The sequence below is a fragment of the Euprymna scolopes genome, chromosome 12, assembly GCF_053919585.1.
Source record: "Euprymna scolopes isolate OS-2025 chromosome 12, ASM5391958v1, whole genome shotgun sequence".
NCBI classification, from domain to species: domain Eukaryota; kingdom Metazoa; phylum Mollusca; class Cephalopoda; order Sepiida; family Sepiolidae; genus Euprymna; species Euprymna scolopes.
The window spans coordinates 67,525,166-67,538,930 of NC_136493.1; the positions used below are offsets into that span (position 1 = coordinate 67,525,166).

The 13,765-nt window shown below is 32.3% G+C and overlaps 1 protein-coding gene across 3 annotated transcripts in view; it reads right to left on the reverse strand.

Annotated features, from left to right (window-relative positions):
• Nucleotides 1-13,765, reverse strand: part of LOC145291315 (pyridoxine-5'-phosphate oxidase-like) — a 351,668-nt gene that overhangs the window by 87,512 nt on the left and 250,391 nt on the right. For all 3 annotated transcript variants that reach the window (XM_080137054.1, XM_080137052.1, XM_080137053.1), the window contains one exon: nt 13,256-13,412. In XM_080137054.1, the coding sequence (XP_079993180.1) occupies nt 13,256-13,412 (157 nt within the window). The remainder of the gene's footprint in view (nt 1-13,255; nt 13,413-13,765) is intronic.

Below are 13,765 nucleotides of genomic sequence, written 5' to 3' on the forward strand. Positions count from 1 at the left end.
TTTAAAAAGGATGGAATACTGTTGCTATATCTGGGCAGGAGCTGCTAAAAACAGCCTATCCTGCCTTGACAGAGTACAAAATAGACTTTGTGGCTTAGTGGGGGATGCCCTTTTCTCTACCCTGCAACCTCTCTCCCACAGAAGAGACGTTGCGAGCCTATCCTTGTTTTATCGTTATTTCCATGGCAGGTGCTCGTCTGAACTCCAATCTTTGGTCCCCCCTCGCCAATCTTTCACAAAAAACACCCGTCTAGCTGAATCCACTGTGAAAAATTTCCCCTATTCTATATCTGTGCCTAAATCAAAACGCGGATTCCATGAACAAAGCTTCTTTCTTAGAACTGCATGCCTGTGGAACTCTGTTCCGTCTGCCTGCTTCCCTCCGGACTACAACTTGGATGTCTTCAAGTCCAATGTTAACAAATTCCTAATGAACCGCCCCCTTAAGTAAACACTTCATCAAATCTCCACACTAACGTAATGTACTTGCAGTAACCCTTATCCCTGAGTGGCTTCCGGGCCTTGATAAGTGATGATCACTGTGTAAAAAAAAAAAAAAAAAAAGAAAAAGAACACGAACAACCAATTACCACTAATAATCATCATAATTATCACTGGATGATAGGCGATTTTATTTTGGAGCAGTCCAATGGAGGTCGACAATGGTTATGATCGACAGTGACCAACAATGACTGATAGTTGTAGATGAAGTAAGTGCTCACCAGTAAAGCAATTAGACACAAGTTACCATAATCAAATGCATCAAAACACCACTAAATGTCAGTGACCATCAGAGCTCACCACTGCCATCTACTGATAGCCATTGAAAACACAATTTTATTCAGAACAGTCAAATTTAGGCTGATACTGGTCATGGCTGCCAGTGATCAACAGTGAATGCCAGGAACTGACAGTGACAGATGCAAAGGGAGCTAGTGACCACCAGTAAACACCAATACCCACAAGTAACCACCTCCAAACCAATACTAATAGCCAATGACGGCAAGTGGCTTCTGCTAGTTGCCACTATCAAACAATGGAAGGCAGATGATTTTGTTTTGGTCACGGTCGTCAGTTCTCATGATTTTCCAGTGTCAACAATGGTTGCCACTAGCAACTGCCACTATCTCTCTGTTAACATTCTTTTTAGCTGTTTATCCATAATTAGTAATGTACAGGACTCATTTGTTTTCTGGCTGAAAGAAGGGGATTTTTTTTACAAATCTGTTATGGTTTTGTGTCAAATTTCCACCAGGCAATGCTGGTACATAGGGCTTGCTAGTATATTTATATTAGGTTGAGAAGAAATTTCTTGCAGAATTTTTACTTTTGATTTTAAATGATGTATTTTCAAGTAAGCTTTTGCTATAATACCTTTAATTTATATATCATATTGAAGAGCGTTTTTTGCTTTATCTAATCATTTAATTTACTATCATTTTGAAACAATTATATCTTTTTTTTCAGAATGTTGAATACAAAATGGAAAAAAAGAAAATTCGCACAATTTTCTTAATTCAAGCTAGGCTGAAAAGCTGCTGAAACAACTTGCGATATCAACGAAGCGTTTGAGACAAGAATCACTACTGAATGCACAGCACACTGGTGGTTTAAGAAAATTTCACAGCAGCAACGAGAATCTTGAAGATGATGAGCATAGTAATCGGTCATCAAATGTTGACAACAAACAATCAAGAGCCTTAGTTTAGTCAATCCACGCACAACTGTTCGAGAACTTGCTTCTGAATTAGACGTAACGTATACAACAATTTCAAACCACTTGAGAGATAAAATATTGATAAATGGGTGCCTTACAAATTGAACAACAACCAAAAGAAACGACATTATAAAGTGGTATCTTCCCCTTTTTTATGCATCAAGAATGACCTGATTCTTGATCGAGTTGTGACTTGCAATGAAAAGTAGGTTCTTTTAAAAACCGGCGATTCTCAACTCAGCTCAGTAGTTAGATGCCAAGGAAGTTTCACAACACTTCCCAAAGCCAGAGTTGCACCAAAAGAAGGTCATACAGACAGTTTGCTGGTCTGCGACCAGTCTCATCCGTTACAGTTTTTTAAATGCAGGAGAAATCATTGCAGCAGAGAAGTACTGTCAACAAATGGATGAAATGCATCAGAAACTTCAACTTCAACACCCAGCATTAGTCACCAAATAAGGCTTAATTTTTCTCCATGACAATACCCAACTGCACATTGCTAAACCGACCCTGCAGAAGTTGAACGAATTGGGCTACAAATTCTGCCTCACTTGCTATACTCTCCAGACCTCTCACCTACCAACTACCACTTTTACAAGCATCTTAACTCAACAGCAGGAGAAATTCTTAAAAAACCTAACTAATATCAAAAATGCCCTCAGCAATTTCATTGTCACCAGAATGCAAGATTTTTACGTTACTGGCATAAATACACTTGTTTTTCGTTGGCAAAAGTGTGTTCATACTGATGGTGCTTATTTCAATCAATAATTTTTTGTTTGAGCCAAGATATGTTTATCTGAATTTAAAAGTTAAAAACTGCAAGAACTTTCTTGTCAACCAGATACAAACATATATTGGCTACATGTATGCATACATGTTTATGCAATGCCTCTTTTCAGAGAGACTACATTGTCAGAATTTAAGACTTATTCTTTTTATATGGAGTTTTTTTATCTACATTTACAAAAAAGAAATTAAAACTGATTAATGGAAATGAGAAAAAGTGTTGAAGTAGGGAAGAAGATGGAGGAAAGAAGAGTTGAAAAGTGGTCAGTTTAAGATTAGACAAATATTTTGAAGTTCTACAGTAATTGCGATCTTAAGGGAAAATGTCACATAGCCCACTACACAATTCAGGTCATTAGCTTTCTAACGAACCTTTATTTGTTAAATTCTGATCAGTAGTTTCGAACTTATAAACTTGTCCAAAAAAGTGGTATATATATACTCGTTGCCAAATTGAATATTGAAATGCTCATATTTTTGGTTCTATCGGTCGAAACTACATGAAAATTTGCAGGCTTTTAGACTATAATACTATTCTATGGTTAAAATTTTATGACAATATTTTCAAACGAATGAAATATGCCCAAATTAGCATACATTTATATATATATAGTGTCCTAGCAAGCCAACTTTAGTTTTGATGCTTGGAATGAATTTTACCAGGGGGGGGGGGGAACACACACACACACACACACACACACACACACACACACACACACACACACACACAGAGCCAAATTGAAATACCCATATCTTTGGTTCTATGGGATGAAACTTTTTGAAGATTATAATTCTATTCTATAGTAAAAAAATTATGACAATTGGTAAAAAAAAACTTATATTTTCAAACCAATAAAATATGCCCAAATTTGCTTATATTTGTATATATAGTGTCCCGCAGGCTAGCTTCAGTTTTGCTGCCTTGGTTGTCTCACCTGTGGCTTTGCCAGGCCACTATATATATATTATATCTATAAAAGTGTGTGTGTGTGTGTGTGTGTGTGTGTGTGTGTGTGTGTGTGTGTCTGTCTGCCTGTGTATATTTCCCTACACAATAACCGTCAATTTTCAGTTTACAGACTCAAAATTTGATATACAGGGTAGGGAGATTTGGGAAAATTTTTGTAATCCATTTTCGGGCAGAATTTTGGCTGTTCAGGGGTCAAAATTCAACGATTTGACTTTTGAGAACTCTATCAAACTCCGCCAACAATTTTGGGTCTAAACACTTGAAATTTTAGATATAGGTTTCTTGGACATGGATCTAACTTAATAACTTGATTTGAGCCCAAAACATGCAACTTTAAGGGGTCATAATAGGGGTCAAAGTTTTTAAAAATTTGACCTCTGCGGTCTCTGCCAAATTACTCCGACACTTTCTGGTCTCAAAGTTTGAAATTTTACATAAAGGGTATTCAGAGATAGGGCAAGCTTTTTAATCGGTTTGGGTTGAAAATTTTAGTAACAAATATATAAATGTATGTTTGCATGTCTGTCTAAAACTTTCGACAGAGGCGACAGATTTTCACAAGATCAGTATCGTTTTGAAGCTCAACTCTTCAGTCAACAAATACCGAAAAATTGGCTAAAAACATTTTCTTCACCCTCAACTGGGCACTTTTCTACAGGGAAGGTTTGCTTTTTTCGCCGATATTTTCGAAAGTCATCCCCTCTTTTTGATTGTCTAGCCTTCCGGCTTGACGGTGGTCATAACAGCAAATACATCACATATTTTTCACATTCTTTTCCTCTTTCGCAGTATGAGTTTGAGCCTGCCTTCCTACTACCACTTTTTTTTTTTTTTTTTTTGCTCAACACACACCTCCAAACACCCAGGCAACGCCAGGCTGAAATGCTAGTATATCTATAAAAATGAAAGTGTCTGTCTGTGTGTGTGTTTCTGTCTGTGTACATTTCCCTACACAATAACTCTGTCAATTTTCAGTCTACAGACTTGAAATTTGATATACAGGGTAGTGAGATTTGAGAAAATCTTTGTAATCCATTTTCGGCCAGAAATTTGGCTGTTAAGGGGTCAAAGTTCAACGATTTGACCTTTGAGAATCCATACATAATTTGTTGATTACTGTCTCATAATATCTGTTTCCAATATAGAGGAAATCTTCTACATGGCCACATATAATATCTAACAGGTACTCATTCTCATAAATAAAGCAAAGTCAAGCTTTGACTTTGTACATCTCAAGGAGAGTAGTTCATTTCCAATATCTTGTACCATTTTTTAGAATATGTAAGCCATGACTTCCAAATGAAACCTTTGGAGGTGTTGCTATTCACTTGTGATGGAATGTACACATCACAGTCAAGTCTCTCACCCTACAGGTATGCAGATTTAATATCTGTTGTCTTGACTCTCCATCTTCTGCTCAAGGTAATAGTGAGAAATGTTCGCATTGTTCTTTTTCCGACTCCTAAGCTACTCTTGAAACTATATTGCTCAAATCCTCAAGCTATCAAATGTGCCTTAACAATGCCATCTTTAGTGGTGCTCACTCATATAATGGGTATGGTACTTTGGCTTTGTCTTCCACTTCATCATATGTACAAAAATCTAAGAGTTTTTGTAACTCTACTTGCTTGGCAGTTAAACTCCAGTGGTTGCGCTTTATATGTACAGATGAATGCTAATTGATGACTGATGAATACTATATCATTTTCTTCACAGAACTGTGATCTCTTACCATTTGTTAAACCTTGTTATTTATACTGGAAGAAAACACAACGCATGGTAACTAGGGTTTGACTGGATGCTTTATTTCTCACGACTACTATTTAAGTATTTTGGTTGCCTCACTCTGAGACTGCTTCTGCTGATATCCTCAAGTAGAAAATAGACTTCATTACTTAAGAGTTCTACAACCCTTGAGGATAGAGAAGGGTTACAGTCTCTGTATCCATTAATATATTAATAGATTGTTCTTATTGCAAGTGAAACATATACTATAACTGACAGAGCATGAGAGGAAGCTTAATGTCTTTAAAATAAAATTCTTTATGTTTACAAAATTGACTAAGTGCAGATATTAGAATGAAGTTTAAAATTAACAGATCCATCAATAATGTTGTTTAGAAAAAGAGATTAACATGGTTTGGATATTACTCCTGATTACTGAACTCCAACTATGTAAATCATACCAAAAAGATTTCATTTAATAAAGATCAAAGGAATGATCAATTAAGGATTAAGACTGGCAATGCTGCTTGTGACAACTGAAAGACTGACCCAAGGAAATAGTGATAAGTGGAAAATTTTTGTTTTCAATCATGTGGTGAAGCTCTTTAGAGTAAGCAAATAAGTCAAGTATTTCAAATTAAAAAAATGTTTACTTCTTTTTGTTTTCTTCATCAAGACTTATATGTTGCAGGATGACATCGTAATGGATGTGGCATTGCTTTGGAATGAGTGTTAGGGAGATATGCTGGAGCATTCAAGCGATCTCACTGGTCTTGTTCCTAGAAGTGGCTGTGATCTGTCTTAGAGGAATTACATAGAATCAGGACTAAGAACATGACATTTCAACCAGGGTTGCGAAGTCGGAGGTTTTAGCTGGAGTCGGAGTCAGATTTTTTTTTTATCCGACTCCTTAAGTCCAAAAAAAAAAAATTTTTTTAAATGGTTTTCCTGTTTGGTTTTACCAGTTGCACAATTTAGCAGTTTTTGTAATGTTTTGTTCTTATTTTTTGAGATCTATCATATTTTCTACTGTCCTGCAATGCTTCTACTTCATCAAGATATTTCGGTTTATCGGATCACTGCAAATCTTGTCTGGACAGCTTTTTTCACTTTGGTTGTGACGTCACACATGATCAATGAAAATTCTGTCTTTGAGTGAGATCACTGTGGATAACAATCAGATTGTAATCCGAAAGTTATCCAGTTCCTGAATGGAATTTGGCAATTTGATTAGTCCAGGATCGATCCGGAATTACAATCTTATCCCAAAAAAAATGGGCATAAATCAATTTGTGCTGCCACCATGTGACAACATTGTATATGATTAACTAATCTAAACAAAAATAACTGATTATGGCTGAAACAGTATATCCCAGTGATTTTTCTTTTCCTTCATTTTCGGTAGTTTATCACATTTTTCGTTAATAGAAATATGCTAGATTATGATAAAGCTACTTCAGAATATGAAAATTATACATTTATCAAATTTAGTGGTTTGAAATAACGAAATTGAAAACAGGGGTTACTAATGAATATAATAAACCTAGAAGTGAACCAATGAAAAATAGGAATCAGAGTAAAGAAATTTATGAAGAATCTTAATTTAATTAAAAACTCATTATGTTATAAAGACAATTGCAAATTAGACCTAAGTGTATCAGATATTTATGCATTAACCCATAACGATAATAGTAAAAAAAAAAAAAATATCTTGGCCAAATCTTGTACATTGTGTAATGTGACTTTGGTAAAGACAAATAGTGATATACTGGTTAAGGTAGGTCGATGTTGGAATAGTAACAGGGCTAGGATGGAGAGTTGCAAATTACCAGAAAAAAGTGACCACATAATATATTTTTCCCTTTAATATTGTCAATATATGAGGAAATTTTAAATTGTGAAATAATTTATGATACTGCTAAGATAATGGTATTATCGAACAATGTCAGCCTGTAAAATTAAACAAGGTATGATTGACAGCAGATACATCTTTTCAAAGAATAGACGGACTTTGGTATTTTGGCCCTTTGCATCTCACAATGCCAAATATCAAAGCCAAATAGATCCTAGCTAAAATCTGCCTCCATAAAATAGGTCCCAAAGATAAGGTAAGAAGGTTAGGAAAAATACTAATCTAGCTAGAGTAATAGCGTAATGATGGCATAAACATATATAAGATAATTAGTACTTGTTTTATGCTCTATATAACTTGCAAATTAAAGTAAGGTACATAGCCATGCACTCAAGTAGTGATTCGGACCTAGGCGAAAGGGATATTATGAAACAGATGCCAATTTAGCAATTTTCTGCTAGATCTGGAAATTTCGTTTGCAATCTAACAAGGAAAATTTTGATCTAGTGGCTAGCGGGTTTTTTCTAGAAAATCTGGAGATATTTGGCATCCACAACACCCACAATTTTAAATGACAAAATAAAGAAAAGCGCTTGAAAACACTTTAAAAGATAAAATAATTCATGTGGGTAGAAAAGTAGCATTTATTACCTTTGGTAACAATAATTTATTCACTATTTGTTTTATTTTTCACCATTTTGTTTTTCGCCTAACCATTCTTAAAACTCGCTATAAAATCGCTTTTTCCAAGTACATTGGGGGGGGGGGAGCATTCAGCCTCTGTAGTTTAAAATACGATCCAAGCATCCCCTTTAATTTAGAAGTATTTATTCACTTGGTTAAAGTGTAAAAAAGTTAACAGTTGAAAATTGTAAAAAGCAAAAATAACAGCAAAAAAAAAAAAAAAAAAAAATCATACCAAACACAATAGCATTTAATTATCTACCAACCTGTATACTTTTAACATGCTAAAACAATCGCTAAACGGGCTTAATTTCTCAAAGGTTGTAAACAAATGACTTATTCCACCACTAACACTAAGTTCGAGTTGCACTCCCAAAGGTAAAGTTAGCGATAATCATAGATTTTTTAATACAATTTTTCAAGAATGAAGTCCCCAATGGTTAAACGACAAGCAATCAGCTAATTGTTGTAAAGATAACTAAAAGAAATGAAATAAAAAAAAATTAAACACAGTTTCAGCACGTATAAAAGATACTTGAATTTTACTGCATTTGATATCAGGTATTTGTTGATTTTTGTTATTGTTTACAATTTTTCGACTGTTAATTATTCTACACTTTAACAAATGACTCTTGTTCTTACTTACTTGCCCCCCACCCAAAGCAAACATTCATAATTTTACTTGTATATATATATATATATATATGTGTATATATATATGTATATGTGTATATATATATATATATATATATATATATATATATATATGTGTATATATATGTATGTATGTATGTATATATATATATATATATATATATATATATATATACATTATTAAACATATACCGTTATCTATTGAAAGTAGAATAAGTAACAATTCATCTAATGAAGTAACTTTCAATGATTGCAAAGCTATTTATAATACAGTACTTAAAAATAGTGGGTATAAGGACATAGAGATAAAATATAAAGTAACTAACGCTAGCACAAATGGATCTAGAAATCGTGGTAGGAAAATTATTTGGTTCACACCCCCCTTTAATATTATGTTGAAAACAAAGCTTGGTACAAAATTTTTACAACTTATTAACAAGCATTTCCCACCAAATAATATATTACATAAAATATTTAATAAAAATACATTAAAATTAAGTTATAGCTGCAGTGATAACTTAGAAAGGATTATAAAAAAGCATAATGGAAGAATTTTAAAGACGACTAATAGAGAAGGTGAAAATACTAGTGCAAACACTGCGGTGAATAAATGTAACTGTAAAAAGCCTGAGGAATGCCCAATAAAAAATGAATGTCTGACCTCATCGGTGGTATACCAAGCTAGGATATTCCCGGTGGAGAACCCAAGGGACGAAAGATTCTACATAGGGAGTACCCAAATGACTTTCAAAAATAGATTCTATGGACATACACGCTAGATGAGTAATCAAACATATGAAAAGGACACTTCCTTATCGTTATATTACTGGAAATTAGTTAGAGAAAATAAAACACTTAGTATAGAATGGAAGATTATTAGGAGGGCCAATACTTGCCACTCATTGAACTCACCATGTATATTATGCTTATCAGAAAAATTTGAGATAACTAGGTTTAAAGACAGAAAAATTATTGAATATTAAACAAGAAACTGCTATATCCTGCAAACATTTCAGAATACACGCACTTAAAGAACTCTAAATTAGTAGACTAGAACAACTATAAGTACAACTAACCCCCATCAAATAACCCCCCCCCCCACAAAAAGGATAAGTGAGGTCGCAACTATGATCATACCCGTATGGGTTACGTAAGTCGCTTAATATTCTATTTCATCGAGCAGTTATGGTATTACTAACCGAAATAAGTATCTGTATGAAGGTATATTTGAACCAAATGAGTAATAGATTGTTTTGAGTGAAGCTCGTAATAATGTATGCATATGGATATTTTTGGGTGTGTGCATATATGGATATAAGATCTTTATATACCCGGGTAGGAAAAGTAATTTATTAATAAAAAAAAAAAAAAAAAATGAAGAAATAAATAGATGAAAGAAGGTAAGGAATGAAGGGTGAATGAAAGAAAAGGGGATAAGGATATTAGGGTGAATAAACAAAGATGAAGGTAAGTACTACAATATATAAGCTTGTATACTCGGTTTGTATAACCTAAATACTCTGATTTCTGTCATGTGTCATTATATATTATTATTGTATCGTGATACATCTTATGTATATCTGCCTTACCATCGAAAGAATGTTTGCTTAATATGAGGATAGGCCTATGAACTTCATGCTGAATTCAATATAAATTTTTACGTAGTGTAAATTTTTACGGAAAAAACCTACAACTTAGGAAAATGTAACAAGCGGATGGGGCCATGAAATATAACTATGCGTGTGGAGTTTGATAGAAAAAGGGAATTTATATAGTAAATGTATTCATGTCTGTTTCTACTTTAGATGTATCATTTGGTGGCAGGGTACATGTATATATGTATATGTCTATATTTGTGTGAGTATGTATGTATAAGTGTATTTTATGTATGCATGTATGCTTGTATGTTTACATATATATGTGTATCTATATATCTGTGTGTATGTTTGTATATGGATGTATCTCTGTCTATTGTATGTAGATGTATGTATATGCATATATATTTCTGAACTATTAGAATAGGCTGCCTCGTATATGATTGTTGTAACAATATAGATTACAAGAATGTATGGATGTCCGAATGTTGTTTATATATATGTTATATGTGTATGTATGTGTGGGTATGTATATATGTATATATATATATATGTATATATATGTATGTATGTGTGTGTGTTTATATATATATACACCCGTCTGGAGTGTGGTAGCATACTATTGCATATACGAAGGGGTTACCATGCTACAGAAGTAAAGAAAAATGCTATTTTTGTCTCTGTATGTCTGTAATGTGTGTGTGTATATATGCGCGGGTGTAGCAAAGTGTAGGCATTTATAAGTATATTGATATATGTATATAGGTACATGTGGGGTTTAGATAACTTTCGTGTCTTATATTTATTCATATTTTTGTTTGTTTATTTGTTTTAATTTAATTTTATTTTTATTTATTTATTTTTATTTAATTTTATTTATTTTTTGTTTTGTTTTATTTACCTTAATGTAATTTTTACTTTATTCCTGCGTAGTTTCAGAGTTATTGTCTAGTTTCAGTAAATAAAATAAAAAGCGTACAGCATGGATTCGCTTTTGAATATATGTATTAATGTGTGTGTGTGTGTGGCGGTGTCTGTGTATGTGTGTGTTGTATGTGTGTTGCATGCATGTGTAGGTGGAGGTAGATTAAAAGGCACCGGTCAATACTTAGTTGACCATAGCTAAGGTTCTTAACTTACAGACTCTAAGACAAGAAAACTAAATTCTCAAGTACCTTATGCCATAAAAACCAAAAGTTAGGTTGGATGGGGGAAGGGGAAATGAAAAAGATGTTTATTATCTTCAAAGACCTCACTCATCCTTTGACCGTTTTTTATGACTCCCACCCAAGTTGTATTCTAACTTGATAAACGAAATAGAAAAATGTATTTGGTGGAAATATCACTTTTGACAGTAATCCCCCAACGTGGGTGATTACAGAAACATGTATGCACATATGTAGCCATTAATGTTTGTATAAATAAAATTAATATATATATATATATATATATATATATATATATATATATATATATATATATATATGATATTTCAATAATAAGCAATCCATGCTACTATAGCCCTTTATGGATTTTTCCTGTTTTACCTTTGATCCTCATTCCATAAAGGCAATATTATCTTTTAAAATATTATTCTCTGTATAATGTCTTTATCCCCCTCTTCTGATGAGAAGCGTTTGGCTTCGAAATGCCATGGCCTAAAGAGGTTTCCTTATCCCTAAATATTCTATTCTATTTTGAACTGATAGCATAATAAAATTTAATTGTAAACTTTTTATCCCTTTGTTATCTAAACTTATTCTATAAAGCTGGTTGAGTTTATATGTGAGTATATTTATCATACAAGTGAATGTTAAACGTCGAAAATGATATACATGAAAAGTAATTATAAAATGCATGCTGAATAGATGTGGAAGTCTGGTATATGGATCTGCAAAATAGATTTTCACATAGGGTCAAGGAATCGGGAGTTGGAGTCGGAGTCAGAGTCAAAAATATTAAAGGAGTCGGAGTCGGCATCCTAGTAATTCTAGGAGTCGGAGTTGGACTTTTACCATCCGACTCCGCAACCCTGATTTCAACTAAGGTGAGCTGAAAAATAAAACAGTTAGGAAGTTGTATTTGTTAAACATGGCCATTAGCGATTAAATTAGTGGATTAAAGTTGCATTCTCAATAAAGTTAAAATTTCTTGGTTAAAAACTTCAAAGACAAAGACCCAAATGTAATGATGAAACAAAAGGCTTCTATCGCTCCTATCTACTTTATGAATTGTTTGAAGCATGGCAAAAATAAGAGGGCAAAGAAAGGCTAGAGAAGATAAGATGAGACAGAATGAGAGAGAGGAAAAAAAGGAATATAATTGAGAAAATTTATAGCAATTTGGTAGAAATCAACTTTTTCTTATTAAAAGACAAAAAAAAACCCAACAGAATTCGACTTTTTCACATTCCTGTATTGTAATGCTTATTAAAGTGAATAAAATTATTGTAATGCTTATTAAAGTGAATAAAATTATTTTAATGCTTATTAAAGTGAATAAAATCATTGTAATGCTTATTAAAGTGAATAAAATCATTGTAATGCTTATTAAAGTGAATAAAATTATTGTAATGCTTATTAAAGTGAATAAAATTATTGTAATGCTTATTAAAGTGAATAAAATTATTGTAATGCTTATTAAAGTGAATAAAATCATTGTAATGCTTATTAAAGTGAATAAAATCATTGTAATGCTTATTAAAGTGAATAAAATCATTGTAATGCTTATTAAAGTGAATAAAATTATTGTAATGCTTATTAAAGTGAATAAAATTATTGTAATGCTTATTAAAGTGAATAAAATTATTGTAATGCTTATTAAAGTGAATAAAATCATTGTAATGCTTATTAAAGTGAATAAAATCATTGTAATGCTTATTAAAGTGAATAAAATCATTGTAATGCTTATTAAAGTGAATAAAATTATTGTAATGCTTATTAAAGTGAATAAAATTATTGTAATGCTTATTAAAGGGAATAAAATTATTGTAATGCTTATTAAAGTGAATAAAATTATTGTAATGCTTATTAAAGTGAATAAAATCATTGTAATGCTTATTAAAGTGAATAAAATCATTGTAATGCTTATTAAAGTGAATAAAATTATTGTAATGCTTATTAAAGTGAATAAAATTATTGTAATGCTTATTAAAGTGAATAAAATCATTGTAATGCTTATTAAAGTGAATAAAATTATTGTAATGCTTATTAAAGCACTCAAATGATTTTTTTATTTTCTAATTTAATAAATCCAAAATGCAAACCTACCTAGATGCAGTTGCCAAGGCAATAGCGTTTGGTTCCTTAATGTCTGGATGTTTGCAAGCTTCTTGGAACCATGAACCAAACTGAGATATGGGATCTCGGGAGACTAAGTCTTTGATGTCAAATGTATCACAGTCATCTCGATATTGTTTGCGCATACCTAGCATTAAGAAAATAACATTGACTCAATATTTTTGGTCATTTTAAAGAATAAAATCTAGCATAGCATACATAATTAGACGATACATAATTATTATCATCATTTTTTAGTATAGTATGTCCACATACATATGTTCCATTTTCATTAAAAATCATTAATATACAATTGTACTACTGGTTGCATAATAGCTATATAATCCTGATATTGCACAGGAGTAGTATATTAAGAAGCAACTGATTGTAACTTTACACTTTTACCTACTTATGCATTAATAGCATTATTCATTAGTTTCTATTATTATAAGAAAATGTTCATTTTTGGAAAGATAACACTGGGAAACAATTTTTTACTTT